The 25578-nt window shown below is 41.0% G+C and overlaps 1 protein-coding gene across 1 annotated transcript; it reads right to left on the bottom strand.

The window, feature by feature from the left end:
* Nucleotides 1-11024: 11024 nt before the first annotated feature.
* LOC109783842 (protein VERNALIZATION 2) lies at nt 11025-13192 on the bottom strand. Its single transcript, XM_020342430.4, has 2 exons — nt 12709-13192; nt 11025-11540 (listed from the first exon to the last, which is right to left on the bottom strand). The coding sequence occupies exons 1-2, from the start codon at nt 13033-13035 to the stop codon at nt 11226-11228; spliced, it is 642 nt and encodes a 213-aa protein (XP_020198019.1). The 5' UTR covers nt 13036-13192; the 3' UTR covers nt 11025-11225.
* Nucleotides 13193-25578: the final 12386 nt, after the last annotated feature.

The raw sequence follows: 25578 nt of genomic DNA on the forward strand, positions 1-25578 counted from the left end.
AATAGCCACGAGGCGGCCACAAGGGTGGAGGGCGCGCCCAGGGGGTAGGGCGCGCCCCCTACCTTGTGGGCCCCTCGGTGACCCCCTGACCTAGATCTGCCTCCTATATATTCACATATATTCCCAAACCACCAGAAGCATCCACGAAAAACACTTTTCCACCGCCGCAACCTTCTGTTCCCGTGAGATCCCATCTAGGGGCCTTTTTCGGCATCCTGCCGGAGAGGGATTCGATCACGGAGGGCTTCTACATCAACTCTATTGCCCTTCCGATGAAGTGTGAGTAGTTTACCTCAGACCTATGGGTCCATAGCTAGTAGCTAGATGGCTTCTTCTCTCTCTTTGATTCGCAATACCATGTTCTCCTCGATGTTCTTGGAGATCTATCCGATGTAATCTTCTTTTGCGGTGTGTTTGTCGAGATCTGATGAATTGTGGATTTATGATCAGCTTATCTATGAATATTATTTGAATCTTCTCTGAATTCTTTTATGCATGATTTGGTATCTTTGTAATTCTCTTCGAACTATCGGTTTGGTTTGGCCAACTAGATTGGTTTTTCTTGCAATGGGAGAAGTGCTTAGCTTTGGGTTCAATCTTGCGGTGTTCTTTCCCAGTGACAGTAGGGGCAGCAAGGCACGTATTGTATTGTATTGTTGCCATCGAGGATAAAAAGATGGGGTTTGCATCATATTGCTTGAGTTTATTCCTCTACATCATGTCATCTTACTTAATGTGTTGCTCTGTTCTTCATGAACTTAATACTCTAGATGCAGGCAGGAGTTGGTCGATGTGTGGAGTAATAGTAGTAGATGCAGAATTGCTTCAGTCTACCTGACACGGACGTGATGCCTATATTTCATAATCATTGCCTTAGACATCATCATAACTGTGCGCTTTTCTATCAATTGCTCGACAGTAATTTGTTCACCCACCGTATTATTTGCTATCTTGAGAGAAGCCTCTAGTGAAACCTATGGCCCCCGGGTCTATTTTCCATCATATAAGTTTCCGATCTACTATTTCCCATCATATTAGTTTCCGATCTACTATTTTGTAATCTTTTATTTTCATATCTATAAACCAAAAAAATATCAAAAATATTTACTTTATCTTTTGTTTAGTTTCATCTATCTCTATTAGATCTCACTTTTGCAAGTGACCGTGAAGGGATTGACAACCCCTTTATCGCGTTGGGTGCAAGTTGTTTGATTGTTTGTGCAGGTATTGGTGATTTGTGCGTTGGCTCCTACTGGATTGATACCTTGGTTCTCTAACTGGGGGAAATACTTACCTCTACTTTGCTGCATCACCATTTCCTTTTCAAGGGAAAAACCATCACCCTTTCCTCGGTGCTACTTCTTGAGCTTGCGTTGGTTTTTCCCTTGAAGAGGGAAGGGTGATGCAGCAAAGTAGAGATAAGTATTTCCCTTAGTTAAGAACCAAGGTATCAGTCCAGTAGGAGATACAAGCAAGTCTCCAATCTATGCACCTGCACAAACAATCAAACACTTGCACCCAAAAAATAAAGGGGTTGTCAATCCCTTCATGATCACCTGCAAATGTGAGATCTGATAGAGATAGATATAAAAGATCACTAAAACGTAAAACAAAATAAAAGTAAATAAAACTCAGCGAGGTATTTTTGGGTTTTTTGGTTTATAGATCTGAAGATATATGATGGACAATAAACCCGGGGGCCATATGTTTCACCAGAGGCTTCTCTCTTGAAAGAAAATAATACGGTGGGTGAACAAATTACTGTAGAGCAATTGATTAAAAAGCGCAAAGTTATGACGATATCCAAGGCAATGATTATGAATATATGCATCACGTCTGTGTCAAGTAGACCGACTCCTTCCTGCATCTACTACTATTACTCCACACATGGACCGCTATCCAGCATGCATCTAGAGTATTAAGTTCATAAGAACGGAGTAACGCGTTAAGTAAGATGACATGATGTGGAGGGATAAACTCAAGCAATATGACGAAAACCCCATCTTTTTACCCTTGATGGCAACAATACAAATACGTGCCTAGCTATCCCTACTTTGTCACTGGGTGAGGACACCGCAAGATTGAACCCAAAACTAAGCACCTCTCCCATTGCAAGAACTACCAATCTAGTTGGCCAAACCAAACCAATAATTTGAAGAGAAATACAAAGATATCAAATCATGCATATAAGAATTCAGAGAAGATTCAAATAATATCATAGATAAACTGATCATAAATCCACAATTCATCGGATCACGACAAAAACACCGCAAAAGAAGATTACATCGGATAGATCTCCAAGAACATCGAGGAGAACATGATATTAAGGATCAAAGAGAGAGAAGAAGCCATCTAGCTACTAGCTATGGACCCGTAGGTCTGTGGTAAACTACTCACGATTCATCGGAAAGGCAATAGAGTTGATGTAGAAGCCCTCCGTGACCGAATCCCCCTCCGGTAGGGTGCCGGAAAAGGCCCCAAGATGGGATCTCACGGGAACAGAAGGTTACGGCGGCGGAAAAGTATTTTTGTGGACGCTTCTAATCGTTTGGGATTATTTCAGAATTTATAGGCCAAAGATTAGGGTAGAGGACTCCCGTGGGGCCCACAACCAAGGGGGCGTGCCCTCCAAGTCCTACTTATGTCTTCTGGTCCAAGAAAAATCATCGTAAAATTTTATTTCGTTTGGACTCCGTTTGATATTCCTTTTCTATAAAACTCAAAAAGAAGGAAAAAACATAAACTGGCACTGGGCTGTGGGTTAATAAGTTAGTTCCAAAAATAATATAAAATAGTATAATAATGCATATAAAACATCCAAAACAGATAATATAATAGCATGGAACAATAAAAAATTATAGATACTTTGGAGACGTATTAAAAATTATTCATCATATATTATATAGTAATGTTTACTGTGTATTTATACAGTAATGTTCAGTGTGTAATTATACATTACTGTTCAGTTTGTATTTTCAAAAAAATCTTACATCATAATTTTGTTTCTAAATTAAACAAGAAAACCAGAAGAATAACCAAGATCTGGAAAAACGTACACTGTTATTACAAAACCTATATAAAAACATATAAAAAAAGTATGTAGAAAACGTACGTCGTTTATTGAAAAAACCCGAAGAATGTACACCGTTTATTACACTTTACAAAATCTAATATTGGAAAAATGTACCGTTTATTACAAAACCTATATAGAAAACGTATACCTATATAAAAACATACACGGTTTATTTAAAAATCCGAAGAATACCCAACAGTTTCAGTGCAAATTAAAAATCCGTCGATAGTATTGGAGAAACCTAGACCGTTTATTACAAAATCTATATACAAAAGAAACAAGCAAAAATCAAAAGAGAAAAAAACCCGAGGAATACCCAAGATTTGAAAAAAGATAAAGGAGATCTGGAAAAAAAACACATATAAAAAAAGAAACAGTCAACAAAGGCTCGGACGTGTCTAAGGTTTTAATTATAAAGTGGCTCATTGGTCTGCCTGCGCGCGTCAGTGCTGGCGCATCCCCGGTCGAATCCTGGCGCTGCCAGGGCGCCCATCCGCATTTTTGCGGTAGAAAAAAGAAATGTCAGCAAAACCGTTCTGCAGCGCCTTGCCTCAAATTTGATACTGACATGCAAAAATTATTAAAGTTGGTATCAATTCACATGTAATACCTTAATTATGATATTTCCATTCAATTAACTCGTGTTTAAGTAGCACCACGAAATCTTAAAGAAATAGCAAACGAGGAATACTAAACAGCTGTACTAGTAGTAGTCTGGCGAACCACACCGGGCACTGTAGCCACCGCAAAACGTACAGTGGTGACACGGACTAGGTACTGTAGCACTTCTATTTAAACTCCAAAATCTTTTCTGTAAAACACGAACTTTTTTTAAAAGCACGAAAAAATATTTGTAAAATCAAACAATTTTAAAAAACGGACAATTTCAAAATACATGGACATTTATTATTAAACAAAAAACGAACATTTTTCGAAACATAAACATAACTTAGACTTTTTCTGAATATCTGAAGAAACTTCGAAACTGGGAACATTTTATCATATTCTGAACAAATTGTGAAACTGTAAAAATTTTGAATTTGTCAAAATACAGGAACGTTTTTAAAATTCCAAAAAATTGAAACCTTGAACATTTTGGAAATTTCTAAACATTTTTGGAAACATGAATATGTTCCAAAATTCCCACATTTTATGAATTTGTGAACAAATTTTGGGAAACAGGAACATCTTTTAAAATTCCGAAAAAATAAGCCATGACATTTTTTGAATTTTCTGAACATTTTTTAGGTTGTCAATAAATTTTGCAGAAAGAGAGTTTTTATTTTGCAATTTCAAACAAAAAATTGAAACATCAAACATTTTGGAAATACCTAAACATTGTTGGGCATGCCCATCTCCTGGCAAAAGTTGGGGCAGTTTGAAGAATGTTAAAAAATTATGTTCAACGTAGGGTGTCCGAATACTCCAGAAGACCCCGTTCGAGAGCATGTTGTTTCTCGACATCCGTCAAATGACCCCAATTTTTTTCATTTGCTTGTATGACCAATTGAAGGCATCATGCCAAGTTGTTTTGGTTTGCAACAAGTTTTGCATTCTATGGTGTTTTCCTAGTAAAAAAAAGTCGATAAAATGACCGGACGTGTAGCAACTTGCATACGGTGGCGGAAGTCATTCAAACCTGGCATAGATTCTTACCATAGGAATTCCACATGGTGGAAAAAGTTGAGGTCATTTTAAGGATGTCCATCAAGACATCATGTTCAACCGAAAGTGTTCGGATTGGCCAAAAGGTTCCGTCTGAAGGCATGTTGCGTCTCAACATCCTTGAAATGGGCCCAATTTTTCCATGGCCTTGTATGATCAATTCAAAGAATCATGCCAGGTTTTTTGTGTTTTCAACAAGTTTTCATTTTGTAGAATTTCCTTGGTTAAAAAGGTCGATAAATGGCCGGACGTGTCGCAACTTGTATAGGTGTCGAAGTTGTCCAAGCTAGTCATGGATGCCTACCATGGGCATGCCGACCTATTTACAAAAAATAGGTTTCCAAGGATGTTCAAATATAGATCATTTAAAGGGTGTTCGGGTAGGCCAGCAGGGTCCGTTTAAAAGCACGTTATTTTTCTGGCATATGTGAAATGGCCAGACGGATGCATCCGTGAGTAAGTAGTTTTTCTTAATTGGAGCGTTTCTGTTATTTGAAATTTCTATTATTATCAATGAACATGAACATCCTCTTATGTCCTAACCATTTCTTGAAATCTTTCAACAAATTTGGAATTTCAAATAGTGTATGCAAATTTTACAAACTTGCAAATTTTTCCAAAATTGATAACAAATCCCCTTTTTGAAAAAAATATATCAAGAATTCAAAAAAAATTGGGCAGTTTCAAATAATGTGGTATGTATGGTATTGTTACTTCGGTGAAACTGAATATGGTTCAGGTTCGGTATATGTCAAACTATTTTGGTATGGCGTCTGTGTATACCATTATAACCAAAGTTGACGCAAATTTGAAACTACATCGTGAAATTTTATTTTATTTTATTTCAAAATGCAATTTTTTTAGTACAAGTATATAAGCATGTATTTATGCATGCGTCACATTGCTTTTTTGCGGCAAATGCATCACGTTGCCTGATGTCTGCCGGCTCGTCACACATGTGAATACAAACGTGTGTTGGGCTGTATTTGTCGTAGGCTTGGCAGGAAATAGATAAAACGAGGGGAAAAAGGCCTTCAGTGCAATGCACTGGCTCCTCACGGGTCTGGTCCACAACCTTTACATTCAAAACTCACAACCCGTCAAAGTTTTTTTCAAAACTCACACACGGCCACGGGTTTGACATTCTGTGCAGTGCGCCCCAATGCCGAATGCCTACCAAAAATTAGTACCACCTCGCTTCTTGATATGGCAGGAAATGAACTGAAATGCCTAAAAGAGGCCCCCCCCCCCCCCCCCCCCCCCCAGGTGGCAGGAAATGCGAACAGCTCATCAAAGCTGTTGCCTTGCTTTCTCAGGGTATTGTGCTTCTGTGTCGATTAATTCGGTTTACAAACAGTTTTCTCGGTATATACCTAATAAAAATAATTTCAAATTGGTATCAAAATTTCATATACCATACCATAAACCGTAAATTTGTGCTTGGTTCGGTATTTTAAGGTTCGTTTTTAGAATGCACAGGGTGAAGTAAACTAGTTACAGTTATCAACTTTGAAAAAGCTCAAAGATATTGGAAAAAGTTCGTGAAAATTGAAAGGACTTCATGGATTTGAAAGAAGTTCACAGATTCAAAAAAATAAATCATGAAATTGAAAAAGTTCATCAATTTTTAAAAAATCATGAATTTTAATAAAAGGTAAATAAAATGGAAAAAAATAAGAAAAAGTAAAACCGACCACACAAAGCCAAAAAAAAAGAAAAACAGTAAACCCGCAACCTCCTCGGCCAAACGAAGCCAGAAAAACAAATGTAAACCCGCGCCCTACTCATTCAGTGGGACACGAACAGAAAAAAAAGAAAAAAAGATGTAAGTATTTGCATCAGGTGAGTTGTCTGGTTGGCTACTGCGGCGAACACTCAACGAGGAGGTCATGGGTTTGAATCAGATCCCACACACTTATTTGCAGGTTAATAGAAAAAGAAAGGTAAAATGGGCCGGCCCATTGCGGAGGGGATTTACGTACATATACGTTCCGACGGGCGACGTACTTTTGAAAAAGATCATCCTACCCTTTATTATAAAGGGGTATGAAGAGATCTCATCCGTTGATCTATTTAGGGGGCTGTACAGAAGCTGAAGTGTTCTAAAACTGACAAGGGAATGTGTCTTTTTAGGAATTTTAAAAACCGACATTGCACAGTGGGTATGGCTTGAACAACGACTTTGAGAAGAATTTTCTTTCGTCCGACTGAAAGAAGTTTTTCCTTCCAGCTACTAATTTTCTAAACAATACAATCAATTAAGTATTTCTTGTCAGCAGACGAGAACAACCAAAGGAGGATGCATTGGATGGCTTGATGGAAAATGTTTGTACCCAAGAATCAAGGAGGAATGGGTTTTCAAATAATACCCTAGAAGGGTTCTCCTTTCACCTGGCAAAGTATTATGGCGGGTGTGAGTTCTCTGAAAAGTGGCTATGTTTTTTGAGTGAGGAATGATCTGAATATTAATATTTGGGAGGATGCTTGAATTATTGTGCAAATCGAAAAATTATTACCCCCTAGTGGGAGTCAGTTGTTATTTAAGGTAGCAGATTTGATTGACCAAGTTCTTAATACTTGGGATGAATATCTGCTCCAACAAACCATGTGACTTATTGATGTTCAACGAGTAATCGCGGTCCCTAACTCGCAACATGATATGCTAGATTTCGTCGCTTGGAATTTCACAAAAAAGGTATGTTTTCGGTTCGGTCTGCTTATCTTGTGGAATGGGACTATCAACATGGAAATAAACCGCGACATACCAATGGGATGGGTATACCATAGTTAAACCTATTTAGTGTAGGATACGGAAACTTTCTTTTCCGGAAAAGGTTAAAATATTTATTTGACGTACGCTACACGACACTCTCCTGTGCCGTGTTGCGCTAGCCAATATACATGTGAAAGTCTCGCCCATTTGCCCTGTCTGCTCGTCTGGACCACAAGACACAAAGCATTTGCTATTTCTATGCAACAGAGCAAGAGAAGTTTGGAGAAGGCTGGGGATGAATGATATTATCGACAAAGCTTGTGAAGTAGATCGTGTGGGAGAGGCGGTTTTAGAATATTTAGTTTTACTGCCAACTCGGGAGTTGTGCAATATGGGCAACCATAATGTATGTGAAATGATTGCCATATCAGCCTGGTACTTGTGGTGTGAAAGACATAAATTGGTTCACAAGGAGACTACTCAAAATGCACACAAGATTTCTATGGGCATCCAGGCTCTTACGGCCAATTTTGTTACCACTTCCTCTCCAAAGGTTTCCATGAAAAAAGGGGGGCTGGTTATGCCCTCCAGCGGGGTTTTTAAAACTTAACGCGACACTTCTTTTGACCATGACTTACTTAGCGGCACAATTGGGGCAGTCCTAAGAGACGACAAGGGAAGATTTATTGCTGGGGAAATGGTAAGATAGACTCGTGCTTGGATGTATTGATGGGTGAAGCTCTGGCCGTAAAATTTGGTCTAACATTGGCGCAAAGGACGGGATGCAACCGCATTATTATTAACATGAACAACATGGAGGTGATTGATACCATGAAGGAAGGAGACGATCGCTAAGGGCATCGTCTGCAATTATTGATAATTGTTTTCACTTAGCTTGTGATTTTCCTATTTCGATTCGAGCACTGTAATAGAAGCAAATAAAGTTGCTCACGAAATTGCTAGATTGGCTAGATTTTTCTTTAATTTCTGAATGGTTCGAGGAGCCACACCATAAAAGTGTACCAATGCTCACAATTGATGTAATGTTTATTGCAAATGAATAAAAGTTGAGTTTTTTTTTAAAACAAGACAATTGAATGTGTCTACATAGTCGTCGTAGTTATTTTTGAGAAAACGACATGACTTTAGTCGTGAGATATTTTTTTTACATCGGATCAAAGAAACCAAACATGGACAAAAAAGACCTCTAGCACAACTAAAGAACATCATCAAAGTTCTTTGAAGTCGTTGGCTCTTGCTCCATCTTTTGCCTTTTCACTTTTCATCAAGCTCCAATGAAATTCTGCAAAAGAGTAATTAGGGAGCTGGATTAACCTCCTTTTTAAAAAAGAAAAACAATATATAGTTTGAAAATAATCTAGGCCGGCCAATGAACGTATATAGTAGAGGGTTAATATACTAATTTCACAATTAAATCAGACGAGGACGTTAACCAGTCAATTTAATCATGTTCGGTATATCATGCTCGCACAATGATCGATGACATGGAGTCATATATGTATCTTGATGGTCATTGGAAGATGGGCATATCTCTCGATCGATCCCATGCTTGTGTGACCAACTCTGATCCATAAATCAATATGTCACCGGCAGCAGAGTCGTTTTCAGGATCTATCTATCTAGTACGTGTGGAGCACATGAAAAGGAGCAACATTAAGAAGCATCAACCAATAACGAACACGGATACATGTCATTCTGGGTGCCGGCGAAAAGTGCAAGAAGCAGTGGGAGAGTCTGGGCATGGAGCACTGGAATCCGCCGCCTTTAACTCTGCTTTAAGCGAAGCGAGACAGTCCACACAACCCTGAGCTTGTCAGAGTACCGCGCGTGGCCGATCCAAGCAGCAGCACACCTTGCAGCCTCACTTAATTGATCCATGCATATAAGCTATCTCAGGCCACCACACAAACGATTCATCTTCTTCTTCCCTGAAGTAGAAGCAAACGTTATGCTACAAAAAGAAAGTAAAGTGGAGTATTCGTTATTCTGATGGATGTATACGTGTATGGATGCCCGCCAGCAAGTTCATGTGAACTAGATAGAGAATATTTTGGTCATGTGATGCAGACAGCAACAAGCAGCACAGTCCATAACATTTAGGCCACTCGCATTATTGCATGAGTGGGTCCGGTTCATGTCAAAATGGTTACGGCGGCTCAAATCACCACTTAAAATTAAAGTGTTCCCTTGGTTTCTATGTCAGTGGCTCAAATTATTGCTTAGAATTAAAGTGTTCCCTTGATTTCTATGCAAGGGGTAGATAAGTTTTACGATTGCTTGTTGTGCACGTGGCTCCATGGGTCTTTGGTCAATTAGGTATGCAGAAATAATGTTGTATTTCACAAGAAGAAAGTTCTATCGTAAAGGAGTATTAGCTAACCGCCCTTCAGACTCAAAAGAAAAAAACGAGCTGTATTTCAATGGCTAAAATTACTAGGGCAGGGCTTGTTCACATGAAAAGCCCTTGGTGACTCAAGTGGTTAGCGGTGAAGATGGAAAATAGTTTTCAGACCACTAAACCATGGTTAGCTGATACACGCTTACAAGATGGAACAACCAAGTATCTTGTTCAGGGGATTTGATATTAATTAAGGAGGTGATGGACCTAGGATCTTAACATCAGGGGTACCGCTGCTGTACTATTGTGAAATTTACACTCCATAATATAATTTAGTCTAAACATTATCATGATATCAACAAATAGATAGTAGCATTAACTTATTAGATAACTAGTGTTAAGTATATAGCTAAACTTACTTTGCGTTCACCCATGGCTAGATCCGCCCATGAATTAAGGAACAAACAATTAATCTAATCACTTTCATCGAGCATTGGACTTAATAAATCTCATGACACCTAGTATTTGGCAACTTGTTGGATCACGGTATTGAACAATAGCTTCCCTTAATCTTAGACAGACATTGTTATCTTGTATAGCTGATCTGGTTTGCACCAGCTTGAGGTTGGAGGGCGCGACCCGTATGCCATCTCCCAATCTTCATCTATCTCCCAATGATAAAGGCGATGACACTATGGACACACACATACACATGATCGATCAAATGATGGCCAAACAAATTAACTAGCTATCTATATTGGCGAGGTTAAATGGATGAATGAATGTACAAACTTACCTCATAGATGAAGGATCACTTCAATAAGTACATGCAACAGCATAAGGAACTCATAATTAATTAAAATATAGTACACGAGCTTTGGATGATTTGCAGCTATTATGGTGTATTCACATGTCTACAATTTTCCATGCAACGTGACATATTCTATTAAAGTGCCTCATTCGTACACATTGGAGGTATTTTACCTATGATAAGGCCTCAAATTAGATAGCTGACACACAACTTTGTAATATACATGTGGTTACATGTTTCAACTCATATTTGGTGAATGCAATATAATTTCTCTCTCAAAATAAGCATTCGCGATGATACTCATAACTCCTAATCCGTTTTCCACCCTAGAGAAGTCCTCAAGATAAAATAACAACTTTATACATAAAAAGCTCGTCCGTATTTAACTTTGGGCGATGACTTGATTGAATCGGTTGCATACAATAAATACACATCAGTAGCTAGCCTCCTCAAATTACATGCTTAAATTAACATAAAGTATAACAATACTTGTTTCAATAAATACATTTTCTTTGATTGGTTTGCTGACCTTTTGAAATAGTCAAATCAACATAACTCCTCCAACCGGTCAATCAATAACCAACTTATTTTACTTTGATGAAAACTACCGGAACCATCCGAGGTGAAGTTTACTAGGATCATAGGGCGAAGTTGGGGGTGATGGCGACGCGGTGGCTTCGGGTACCTTGACAAAGCGGCCATTGACCCGTGGCCTGAGCTCGGCGTAAGCTTTTCTGGACTCGTAGCGGATTTGCTTGTCATAGCGCCGCCTCTTCCTCTTCTCCCTGTACCTCATCACCTTCGCCTCTCTCTCCTGCATCGTCGGATTATGGGCAGCCCCCACCATCATCTCTGTATCAATTGTCCTGATCGTTGCATTGCTAATAGTGCTGGTGAATGCACCCCCGCAGAATGGCACCTGAACATCAAGAGAAAAATAATCCTAAGAGTGCAGTTATGTACTTTTCTTGTCGGTAACAGATATGTACTTGATATTCCCTGTTTATGAAGTATAGTTGTTCTCTTATTAACCCGAAATTGCCCATTATCATTCAGTGGTGCACTTGATTGTAACCGTTCTAATTTTTTTAGACAATGGAAGAGAACAACTTCCCGGGCCTTTGTGTCCAAAGAAGCACACAGTCCAAACTCAATTGCTCTATGAATATATGTTTTAATTAGGTGTATTATGCACGTGCATACGTGTAGCCCTGTACCTCTATGCACGGTTTTATGAATTGCTAAAACTGTTTAACTTCATCAACAATTGTGATCTGGATCCATTTGTGAGGAACATGCCACCTCCATAAGATTGAGAGCAAGTAATTAAGTAGGCAATTTCCTGATGCAAACTTAAACAAAGAACTTGTTTCCATTTCAGGAGGTTTTGGTCTGTTTTGGACTTGATCTCAATCAGTTTAATGAACTCGGTAGATCGATCACCCGGCCACTACGAAAGCAATTATGGGAGTAGTATCAGTTATATATGAGCTATAAGCTTACAAAACTAGCTCAAGAGAAAATTTAAATACAAAATAGCGTTCAAATTCATTAAATGACCACATAAAATGAGGAAGAGGGTGCATCGATCCAGTATATATATTGTCCATTTCACAAACTTTGTCAAGGAATTAACATGAAGGCGTGGACATATGTATTGCTTGACCCCATAAGGAGATTTGTTATATTATTTTCGGCATTTACTAGAGCTCAAACAAGAAGGGGAGCCTTGGCGCAGTGGTAAAGCTGTTGCCCCGGACCCTGCATACTAACGACCCAAAGTGGTCGGACCCTGCGCAAGCGGGAGCTACATGCACCGGGCTGCCCTTTAGTAGAACTCAAACTTTCAGTATGACCGATTACCTTGTTAGTCAAATAAAATGAAATAAGTATATATGTGTGACTGAATGTGTGAGCGCCCATTCTTGTGCATCAACTGACAAGAAACTCAAACTTTCTGCCAGCATAAACACAAACTTTTTTTGAGATGGCGGGAGTATATGGAAATTAAGTAGGCGTGATTTTTGTTAGCAGGAGGTCCCATCGATCGGCAAGAGTTGGAACAATTAAGCAATAGTACTACTCACGATGGTGGCTCTTGGCGGCGCCGGTGGCTGCAGCAGGTGAGCCGTGTGTTGTCCGCCCGCGTCCACCTCCAGCGTGAGCCTGCTGCTGTTCCCTGCAGCTGCTGTTTCATGAAATGGTGCGGTCCATGATCTGCGGTGGTGGCAGTTGGCCGGCGGTGGCGGTGGGTAGTCCGCTGCCGCACCATGGTGGTGGTGGTGCTGGCCTTGGGCGAAGAACTGGTACTCGCACAGTCGGTGTTCCTGATGATGGTGGTGATGATGAAGAACGGGTGAGTTCATGTGGTGCGGGCAGTTGCTGGCGCCGCACAAACTGCATGACATGGGCATACTGCAGCTAGCTCCAACGTTTGCTTGCTTGCTTGTTCGTTTCTGGTGTGGTCTGGTGCGTGGAGTAGGAGAGGTGTCGAGGAAGAAGAAGAGACAGCGATGAGTACTAACTACTAAGGCACCTTGAAATATCTAGGGCTGTACTGTGTCTCTCCCTCCTCCACTGCACTGCATATATGCAGCAATGAGCTGCAGACCAGACAAAATATTCGATCTGAGAATTAGCAAAAGACGATGGATCAAATCAAATCAAATAGGCCCAACTAATGACAGCGTCGGAATAGATACGATCCCTCGATCCATTTTTGATTTCTTTCTTTCTTACGCGGAGGAGCTGGAGCCATATGCACACCTTGCTTGCCGGGAATCTCCCACATGATATTATGTCCACGCAAGGCCACTGCTAGATATTTATAGCTTTTTGGATCACTGTCAAACAAAAAGGAGATGCTAACACAAAAGCCCGAGGTAGACAAACACAACACAATGGAAACCATGGCAATACTAAAATAGAAAAGTACTAGTTGTGGAACAATTAATTTTATAGTGTCGGTCCTATATATATGACTTTAGCAATGTCAATATATCTCTTTTTTTTTTACTTTTGACAGACACTTGGTATTGGTTGTGTGCATCTATGCAAAGGCCGCGTGTTACTCATCATGTTATGTATCCGTTTGGCGCTACATTTTTAGGTAACAAAAACACTCCTAATCATAAAAATATGAATGTCATGGGCGTGAATTTTATTTTTGCAAAGAGTCTTAAAACTATATATTAAGAATCACAAGACCTTACAAACACACCCATATAGAAAAGAAAAATTACACTCAAAGCTTTAGGGGTGCCGAAGTCTTCTTCCTCCCGCATCCATCGGCGGCGCACTGTGAGCAAAGCTTACTGCCATCTTTGTGCCTCCATCTTGACGTAGCAAACTTTTTTTGAAACCCAACGAGCGGGAAGCCGTCGATGCTGACCAAGAGACGTCGGCGACGGTGATTTGCGAAGCAAATCGCCACCCCAGGTAAGAGAACGTCGATAAGGACATGTAGAAACTCTGAAGATCACGAAAGCTGACTGAATACAGACGAATCCACGGGAAACCTAAACCGATCGGATTCGGGAAGACCCGTTGACGGAGATAAAAAATCACACACCCTCCATCGGTGGTGAGCACACCAACAGGGTATAGGATGGGGACAACATTACTTTCAAAAGTGGGGAAGCGCCGCCGGCATGCCGTCCCTAACAAAACATGAAGACACCATAAAGAAGGCAGGAGACAAAATTTTCACACTGTTGTACACCAAGTCTAGATCTGAGACCGAACTCGCTGCAGTCCAGGGCCATGCACCGACATCATCTTCTTCGATGGCCTAGCCAAGATGGGCTGCCGTAGAAGCTCACCAGGCTGGATTGGTCCGGGCCACTGGATTCACCAACGCCGCTGTCGAGCACTGCTTGACAGAGACCTCCACTCGAGCCCTCATCTCCTTCTCAAACTATAGCAACCCCCCAAGACCTTCAAATCTTCCACAGTAAGCTGCCCCTGAACCCGAACTCCCCACCACCGCCACCGTGCCGGCGGCGGCGAGAAAGGAAAGCAATGGGAGGTGGCTAGGCTTTTTCAATTGTGTGAGCCTCCCCTCATAACGAAGCATTACGTATAGGCGTGGAAGATAATTTAGTTGTAATATGAGAACCAACAAAAGTTCACCGCACAACATATATAGTTGACGGTTCCAAAATATACTAGTCTCATAGTTAAACCGACGAAGATATTAACCGGTCAATTTGATCATGTTTGCTACTGACATGGAACCATATATGTATCTGGATGGCCATTGGCAAGCATATATCTCGATTGATCCCTTGTGTGTGCGACCAACTCTGATCCACAAATCGAGGTGTCACCAGCAGCGGAGTCGTTTTCAGGATCTATCTATCGTGTACATGTGGAGCACATGAAAAGGAGCAAAATCAAGAACGAAGCAAGCATTGGCTAGCACACTTCAATACAGATACACATATGGTCGATCTTTCTGGGTGGCGAAAAGTGCATGAAGCAGCGGGAGAGTCTGGAGCCATGGAGCGCTGGAATCGGCCGCCTTTTCCTCCTTTGCATAAAATGGAGCCAGACGGTCCACACAATCCTGAGCTCGCCGGAGTAGCACGCGCGTGGGCGGCCTAACCAGCACCACACCCTGCAGGCCACCACACAGATCCATGCATCTCCGGCTGCCACACATATGATTCATCTTCTTCTACCCTGAAGTAGAAGCAAGTGCTATGGTACAAAAAGAAAGAAAAGTGAAGTATTCCTTGTTCTGGTAGGTATATGTATAGATGCGGGCCGGCAAGTTCATGTGATGTATATAGATGTATATAGATGCATTTTAGGGTATAGATTCACTCATTTTGCTCCGTATGTAGTTTATAGTGAAATCTCTACAAAGACTTCTATTTAGGAACTGAGGAAGTAGCTAGGCAGAGAATATTTTTGTCATGTGATGGCGTGATGCAGACTGCCACACACACAGCACAGTCCATTATATGTGTGTTCTTTTAGGCCTAGCTAGCTAGCTACGTATCACACACATTATGCATTGACTTCTCTCATCCTAGCTAGTTATCGACAAGATCAATCATGAAATCACACAGAAAAAAGTATACATATAGTAAATAGGTAATTACTCTTGGTGGAAACAATATGAAATATCATATACAGTGAGAAAACTGTACTATCTAATTTCGTTGTATTAAAAGATAAGACGATTATGCAGTTCAAGAGTACTATTTTGGCCGAACCACTACTGAAACGCTGCACCTTTCTCCTTTGGGCCGAATAAGCCCAATAAAGCCCATCTCAGTTCTAGCCTATCTCGGCCTCACTCTCCTGGGCCGACTGCGTATGTCAATGAAGTCCACACAAATTGACTTCTTCTGCTTTTGAGACAGTGCTTCAAATCATTCATCCAATGCTACCGTATAAACTTCTCAAAAAAAATTGACAGCATATAAACTCTCTCAATCACAATAAAATAGAGTAAACATTGTGAAATGTCAAACGCGCAATATATTTCTAGAGAGAAAGACAGAGTATACCAGAAGGTCACTCGGCTTACTTTGGCATTTTATTTTCTTCCATAACCAAAAATCCTCAAAAGAATCTATTGCGTTTGAATTTCATGTATTTTTCTGATTATGAAAACTAAAAATTATGTCAGTTATTTGAAGTTATTCCACTCTACAACGGATAACGTCTTGCAGCCTAGACCATCAGCCAGGCCATTAGGCGTTTCAGCTTTGAAAGGTAGCACACCCGATGGTTTGGCATGGTAAGGCCTCAAATCGACCGCATATCCACTCGGCGCTTATGTTACGTTTTTTGATTCACCAATCGGGTGGGCGTGTTCTTCTCAGTTGTGGGTTGTTATTCACATGTACCTAATAGGAGTGTGTTTCTTTTCACGGAGCACCCCCCCCCCCCCCCCCCCCTCCCACAAAGTCGTGCTACCGGCAGCCGCATCCTAGCCGGCGTCATCCCTACGACGGTCCACCACATACCACCCCTCCTTCCACGAAGTCGTGCTACCGGCGATCGGCCGTATCCTAGCTGACGTCATCCCTACACCGCTCCGCCACATACCCCCCTGCCACCCCCCCCCCCCCCCCCCCCCCCCCCCCCACACACACACACACAACACACACACAAAATCAAATCAAGTACACCCGACTAATGAGCGGGTCGGAAGAGATACGATCCTACGATCCATTATTGATTTCTTTATTTGTCACGCGGAGGAGCCAGAGCCATGCAGACCTTGCTTGCCGGAAATCCCCCACACGATCTTATGTCCACACAAGGCCACTGCTAGATATTTGTGTAGCTTTTTTGGTCACTGTCAAATAAAAAGGAGATGCTAGCACAATGCTCCGAGAGAGACAAACACAACGAAATGGAAACCATTGCAATACTAAAACAGAAAAGAAAAGTACTACCATGAAACATTTGATGTCATGGGCATGGAAATTAATTAAGCTATAAAATGAGAACCGGCAAGAGTTCACCACAGAAGGTTCGGAATTATACTAGTTTCAGAAGAAATTAAACCGAATGAAAACGTTAACCGGTCAATTTTATCATGTTTGCTATATATCATGCATGCATGTCAGTGACATGGAGGCATATATATGTATCTGGATGGCCATTAGCAGGCATTGGCCACATGTTTGTGTGACCAACTTTAGTCCTCAAATCGATGCCTCACCGCAGCGGCAACGATTTCAGGATCTATCTACCGTGTACGTGTGGAGCACATCAGAAGGAGCAAAATCAAGAACAAAGCAAACATTAGCTAGCACACTTCAGTCCAGACACACACGTGGTCAATCTTTCTGGGCGGCGAAAAGCCCAAGAAGCAGCGGGAGAGTCTGGAGCCATGGAGCACTGGAATCGGGCGCCTTTTCCTCCTTTGCATAAAGCGGAGCCAGACGGTCCACACATCCTCAGGTCGCCGGTGGGCGATCTCATCAGCACCACACGCTGCAGGCCACCACACATACGATTCATCGTCTTCTGCCCTGAAGTAGAAGCAAACACTATGCTACAATAAGAAGGAAAAGCCAAGTATTCTTTGTCATGATGGGCATCGATCAGAGTATATGTATAGATGCTCGCCAGCAAGTTCATGTGAACTAGCAAGGTAGAGAATATTTTTGTCATGTGATGGCGTGATGCAGACTGCCAGTCTGCCACACACACAGCACAATCCATTGCATGCGTGTTCATTTAGGCCTGGCTAGCTAGCTAGTAGCTACACATCACAAAAATTATGTATTGACTTCTCTCATCCTAGCTAGCTACCGACAAGATCGATCGTGGAAATCGCACACACAAAAGTACACATAGAGTAAATAGGTAATTACTTTTGGTGAAAAAATATGAATTTCTTACACAGTGAAGAAAAAACTGTAAAATCTACTGTTTTCAGTTCAGTTTGGAACCACTGAAACGCTGCAGCTTCTCCCATTATCCCAAATAAGCCCAATAAAGCCCATCTCAGTATCCTACTCTCTCTGTTTCTCAAATATTTGTCTTTCTAGACATTTCAAATGTACTACAACATATGGATGTATATAGACATATTTTAGAGTGTAAATTCACTCATTTTGCTTCGTATGCACTCACTTGTTGAAATCTCTAAAAGAAAAAATATTTGGAAACGGAGGTAGTAGAAGGTAACACTACAGCAAAAACACGTGTAACCGGGTGTTTCCACATACGCCGAGTGTTATTTGTCGGGTACTCGAGTTATACATACCTAAGACAAGTACCCGTAAAAAGCACAAGGCATAAATCAGATTCTCGACATATCACGTCCTAAGTTGAGCACAGCCAAAAATGTGCTTGGCTTACACGAAGCACTCGTCTTATCAAGGAAAAAAAACTTGGCTTATCGGTGATCCTCAGCATTATGGCTGCCAGGTGGCAATTCTCCATGCACTTGATGTTGGTGCCGTCTCTCGCAGCGCTGCTTCTTCTCTACCTTGCAACTCTCTCAGCTCAAGGATTCTTTCAAGAAAACATGCACGTGCTAGACGTAGAAGAAGAGGACGCAGGAAATTTTGTGGCACCGCACAACTTGTGCCTTTTCCGTTTCTCTTACTCTCTTGACAATGGACATGATTACATGGATTAAGTAGCTGGACTAAGCCAGCCAAAGCACACCCACTAACCACTACCTTACATGCACCCCACATAGTTCTGCATGCAACACACACGGTCACGCCACTAACGGCTTGACCCACTAATCACTCCAGCACACACGTGTACAGGCTTGAGTCACCTCCAAGTTTGCAACAGACATGAGCTTACCCGCGACACACTTGACGCACGCCATAACTTATTGCGTCCGTTTCTTGCTCCACCATTGATCTGCCGCCGGACTTGGACGTACTACGGAGCTGTACCCATTTTGCTAACCAACACATCGATGCAGCAGACTACCTACTCATCACTAGCTTGTACACACACATCATCTCATCTCTACGTGAGTGTATGGCCGCAGCCTAATGGTTGAGCATGTCTACGTGCATGACACTAAGTAAATATAATGAAAAAACAAAACAACAAGGTTAACTCTAACAATCACCCCCTTAATCTTGTTGTCATTTATTCGAACACCTCCATGGCGATCTTCAAAACAGCGCTGGCTCATCGTCAATGCCGTTCGTGCAACACGTAGATGGCCGCCAATGCCATCTTGTCACGCCAATTGACGCCGTCGCCGTTGGCTTCGACGAGGCACACACCTCCAATGCCTTCACGCCGTGCCACACTCGTTGACGCATGTTTGCCACCGGTGCCACAACTCACCTGTTAGAAATTTAGGGTTTGTGGTCTACCCCTATTCCTCTCTGCTTATCCGTGGTGCTGCTCACAATTCGCATATCTGAGACTAGGGAGTAGGGACCTTCTTATGTTGTCTTTTCAAAGAGTCCACCTCTTATACAGATAAGATTCCTAGTCTTTTCAACTAGTTTTTCGGGATAGAGTCCAGATCAAATTACCAACCACGATCATATTTGTCTGTTAACGGATTCTACCCGTTATGTCCCCAGAGCACGCGCTTGTGACCAACGCGTCATAATAAAGTGTAAATTCCTCTAATTACGTAGATCAACACTAGAGCTGTAATCTAAGGACCTGTTCAGTTCCTCTCTGCTCCACAACTCCTCTCGTGGAGCAGGCGGAGCGGCGCCAAACGATCTAGCTCCGTAGAGTCTGAAGCGCGGAGCGGAGCTGGCTGCGGTTCAATTTTCTGGAGCAGGTAAAACGGAGCTCCGCAGATCCAAGAAATGAAGGAGTTTGTGGAATTTACAACGACCTGCCACAGGTAAGTGAAACACATACCGGTTCGTGCAATATGTCTCTCCCGCTTGTACGTCTTCCGCTCCATAATATTTCTTGGGCCAGCTTTTCTACACGAAAGGCCCAATTAGCTATGGGAGCCAGAGTTCGGTTGCCGAACACGTTTCATTGATCGGGAAAGCTCAACCGGAGCACGAGCAAGCGAGCGGAGCGCGGATTTAAAGATTTGGAGGAGCTAGGCTATTGCCGAACAGGTCCTAACTGTACGATATAGCTCCTTCCAATCATCAGTGTACCCGGATAACCTTTCCAATATAAATAGTATATTATATTTCACTGATAATCAACCAGCTTCCTTAAGCATGTATTACTTAAGTACATTCCAGCAAGTAATAATTCCATGATAAACATGTAAAGCAATTCCATGCATAAATACATGTATATTTCCATATGAGGTATTCCGAATATTAATAATTCCAAGTATTTTGAATATAGTTGCAGGACACATAATTCCAACATCTCCCACTTGTCCCAAACGATCAGTGAAATATTCGTAAACCCGTAGCCTTAACATGCTTACCAAATACCTCGTGACTAATAGGCTCAGTCAAGGGCTCAACAATCATATTTACACTACATTGAAAACCCACACAAAAAATATGTGATACTTGCCCTCAATATGTTTCCTTGCTATGGCACTTAAGATCATGAGAGACCTTAAGTTTCCGCCTAATTATTCTAGCATAGCTGTCATTGGCGCCTCGAGTATTATTTCCTCGAGTGTAATTCCACCTTTATAGGCACCTTCAGTATTTTGTTTCCTCAAGTGAATTTCCGCATCAATTATTTTCAGTCACATATATCACTAATATGAATAGTTCCACATTGAGTCAAAATATATGATAACCGTGTTGACTAAATTTTCAAAACGACGTAAATATCAAATCCAACCAGTAAAAAAATCCATCAGTAACCATGTTTCGAAAGAAATTCCTGATTTCGGTCAGTGAACCTGCACCATATTAGTACTAAAAATAATAATTGAATATGCGTACCTGAACTTATTTCTTATCTCGTAGATACAGTAATACCTTCCTCAGTGTGTTTACCTTTAATATAAATTTCAGAACAAGTGACAGGTTGTGATGCACTTTCCACAATCCTATATGATGTGTGAGATTCCCTTAGCTGCTCGTCTTTCCTTCCACTGCTTGAATGCATCATAATTCCGGTAGCTAAGGTATGATAACACTAGTGCAGAACCGGGATTTAGCACCGGTTCGTAAGGGCCTTTAGTGCCGGTTCTTTAACCGGCACTAAAGGGTGGGGACTAAAGCTCCCCCCCTAGTACCGGTTCGGCACAAACCGCCACTAAAGTGCCACCACGTGGCACGAGTCAGGCCCGAGTGCGGGGAAACTAAATGTTTGTGGGGGGGGGGGGGGGGTTGGTTTTATTTTTTATTTTTCCTTTAATTTTATGTTTTCAATTTAATTTAGAGATTGTTTTTACATTATAATGAGTTTTTAAATCATTAGGTGAAAGTACCGCAGATTAGTTTCGACTGGATGCATGGATCCTAGCTAAGTGATCAAGTATATGCCATATCTGTATTACTTGATCAAGTAATATGGATATGGCATATACTTGATCACTTAGCTAGGATCCATCTAGTTGAAACTAATTTGCGGTTTCTTTCATAAATGATATAATAACTCATCATCATCATCATCATATTAATATAAAAACTCTTGCATCATATCATCACCAACAACAGTATACTAGCTAGCTAGCTAAAAATCATCATAGTCATCATTACCACTATTTAATCATCATAGTCATTAGCGCTATCTAATCACCACCTACACTAGCTTAAAGAAGATACATTCACTTGTACCAGAAGCAAAGATATCATCGAGTTCAACATGGTCATGAGATTATAAGCGTTCATAAGACCACAAAAGCAAATCACTCTTTGAGATTAAGTTCAGGACGAAGAACACAGACATGAGAGGACAAGTACTAAGAGCATGAACTAGCTAGCTAATCACTCCTGCTGCTCTCTCTCAGGTAAAATAGCATAGAACATGTATAGCTCTCCTGATTCATCATATTGGAGCATGCAGATGAACCTGTCTCCTAATCGTGGGCTGCGCTTCTGATTGCTGCCCCCTAGTACTTCTCTGCGATCGTTAACAATTTTGCTCCAACCTTGCACTATTAAGCATTCCTCGCTTTTAGAAATCTTGAATGCACTCATGTGCATTGTAGGATGTCTTGGCCGTAAGCTAACCATTGACATGCGACCTTTAGTACCGATCCACTGAGGCACAACTGTCATCGGGAGTCCCTGTTGAAGAACATCGTATAGTAACATTACTTAGCAATGAAGTTTAGCTTGAAAAATAATGTATGCAAAAGATGCACTGTGGACAAATAGTAAAAATCATACCATCTTTCCTAAATAGATGTGACCGTAGTTCAATACGATCACTATTGGTTACACGTTTTGAGTACTAAGATTTTCAAATTCAGGAAAATAATTTGTCTTGACAGCATCAAGATCCTCAAGCCATGAAACATAATGACTTATCTCCTCGCAGTTTAGTTCAGCCCCGGGACAGTGGACGGTCCTGTCTACCAAGCGCCGGACATGTTTGCTTGAATGGAAATAAGCTGTCAATAGAAATTAGTTGTCAACTATTTTTTTATAAACAATACCAAAGACATAAAGGTTGAGAAACTCACAGAATGGTAGAGCTGGAGGCGTCTGCACATCGACCCAAATGTCTCTATTATATTCAATATCATCTTCGGGACGAATATCAAAGGTGATAAACATATCAGGCTAAAATGCATAAGCCTTGCATAGTGCTTGCCAAGTTTTGCATTCAAAATAGGTGTAAGTGTCTGCATTGTATAATTTGACGTTGAAGGTATAACCATGCTCGGTCTTCAAGTAACTCTCTTTACCTCCATAGTTTTGTTAGGACCGAAACCTATCTTATCCAAGACAAAAAGTCTTGCATGGCAGGGGATACACTAGTAGAATAATGAAAATTTAAAATTATAAGTTGAAGCAAATGAAGCATAAGTCATGCTTAACTACGAAAGAAGACTTGTCGTTGTGACTTACTGTATACACATCGAAGGTCTCATCCAGCTTGATGCTGAAGCGCCTATCATCAACTAGGAAATTTCTGTCGCACAGGCCGCGCTGCTCTTCGCAGTATTCGCACATAATGAAATCATTTTCGTCGCCAGACGACATTTCCTATATTCATAGGTGAAACATTAAACACTTATTAGTTCTATTAATTAAACTAATTCACCAGGTTCTATTAATTCAACTAGTTCAACTAATCCAACTAAGCAGTTACTAAAAATAAACTAGTTCTATTAATTTTCTTACTAAAAGTAAAGTAGCTAGTCCTATATAGTAAAATTTTAATTAGATGATCAAATCTCATATACCTAAATTTAATGTATATCTAATTCATCTAACATTAATATATCTAATTCATCTATTAATTCAACTAATTCAACTAATTCTATTAATTCAACTAGTTCAACTAATTCAACTAAGCACTTATTAAAAATAAACTAGTTCTATTAATTTTGTTACTAAAAATAAAGTAGCTAGTTCTATATAGTAAAATTTTAATTAGATGATCAAATCTCATATAACTAAATTTAATATATATCTAATTCATCTAACACTAATATATCTAATTAATCTATAACTAAAAGTATAAAAACTAACTCGGGAAACATTAATATCTAGCTAGCTAATTCATCAAAACATTTGACATAATTAATATCTGACATATATTTCTATCTAATTCATCTAACATTTGACATTAATATATAATATTTATATATACATACATATATATATATATATATATAATCTAACATTTATATAAAATAAAAGTATAATAAACTAAAAAACAGAAAACAGAAAAAAAAATGTTGTTTACTTTGTGTGTGTGTGTACTTTGTGTGTGTGTGTTTACCGGGACGGCGCGACGACGACGTACGGGCCGGGGCGGCGATAGGGGGCGGCGACGGCGACGGGCTGGGGCGTCGATGACGGGGGCGGGCTCTGGGGCGGGGCGCGACGCGCGCGGGCGGGCGATGACGGCGACGGGCTAGGCGGCGATGACGGGGGGCGCCGACGACGGCGACGGGCTGGGGGCGGCGATGACGGGGGCGGCGACGACGGCGACGGGCTAGGGCGGCGACGCGGGCGGGCAGCACAGGGACGGGCGCACGACGAAGACGAACAGCAACTAACTGAAAATTTTCGTAAGTGTTGTTTATATAGGAGGCCTTTAGTACTGGTTGGAGCCACCAACCGGTACTAAAAGTTAAATTTGGCAGCCCGAGCGGCGGGAAGCGCACCCTCTTTAGTACCGGGTGGGTAGTACCGGGTCGTGGCTCCACCCGGTACTAAAGACCCTCCATTTAGTACCGGTTGGAGCCACGAACCGGTACTAAAGGGGGTGCGATCCCATTCCGCGGTGCACAAAGTTTAGTCCCACCTCACCGAGCGAAGGGCAGCCGCACTGGTTTATAAACCTAGCCGCGGCTGCTCCTTCGAGCTCCTCTCTAAAGCAGGCTTGTGGGCCTAACTTTGCCGCGCTGCCCTGCTGGGCCTTATGGGCCTGCATAACCACGCCCAAGGCCGAGCAGGCCCACTCAGCAGCGCGCAAATAATTTTTTATACAGTTTTTTTTCTTTTCTGCTTTATATATTTTCTTATATTTATTTCTGAGTAGTTTTTTGCTGTATTTAGAGTTTCTTTGTGAATATTTTTGCTTTAGGTACAAAAAAATTGAATAGTTTAAATTTGAATTATTTAAATTTTGTGAATAACTTAACTAGTTTGTGAATAACTTAACTTTAAAAATAGTTTTCAGTGATTTTTTTCTTATGTTTAATATTAGTGTGTTTTATCATTATATTCAAATTGGTAATACGTCTGGAGTTGTAATTGGTTATTAAAATTTCCGGTGTAACAGATGAGTTTTCGTCCGAAACCCTGATACTTCAAAAAAGATTGTCCAGTTTGTACACGAAGTGCATCCAGTTTTTGCCGTGACCCTCTCTACTTTTTTGCAGATGCTATGCGGCTGAAATGATGATACCATGCCAAGTTTCAACCTTTTCAGAGTTTCATAACACCACAAAAGCAAATCACTCTTTGAGATTAAGTTCAGGACGAAGAACACGGACATGAGAGGACAAGTACTAAGAGCATGAACTAGCTAAATCACTCCTGCTGCTCTCTCTCAGGTAAAATAGCATAGAACATGTATAGCTCTCCTGATTCATCATACTGGAGCATGCAGATGAACCTGTCTCCTAATCATGGGCTGCGCTTCTGATTGCTGCCCCCTAGTACTTCTCTGGGATCGTTAACAATTTTGCTCCAATCTTTCACTATTAAGCATTCATCGCTTTTAGAAATCCTGAATGCACTCATGTGCAATGTAGGATATCTTGGTTGTAAGCTAACCATTGACATGCGGCCTTTAGTCTCAATCCACTGAGGCACAACTGTCATCGGGAGTCCCTGTTGAAGAACATCGTATAGTAATTAATATACTTAGTAATGAAAGTTTAGCTTTAAAAATAATGTATGCAAAAGATGCACTGAGGACAAATA

The sequence above is a fragment of the Aegilops tauschii genome, chromosome 4, assembly GCF_002575655.3.
Source record: "Aegilops tauschii subsp. strangulata cultivar AL8/78 chromosome 4, Aet v6.0, whole genome shotgun sequence".
In the NCBI taxonomy this organism is placed as follows: domain Eukaryota; kingdom Viridiplantae; phylum Streptophyta; class Magnoliopsida; order Poales; family Poaceae; genus Aegilops; species Aegilops tauschii.

Bases quoted from the DNA above. Each gene is read 5' to 3' on its own strand.
- LOC109783842 (XM_020342430.4), bottom strand. From the start codon at position 13,035: ATGCCCATGTCATGCAGTTTGTGCGGCGCCAGCAACTGCCCGCACCAC. The intron at 11,541-12,708 runs GTGAGTAGTACT...CTTGATGTTCAG, and splicing joins CGCCGCCAAGAGCCACCATC to GTGCCATTCTGCGGGGGTGC.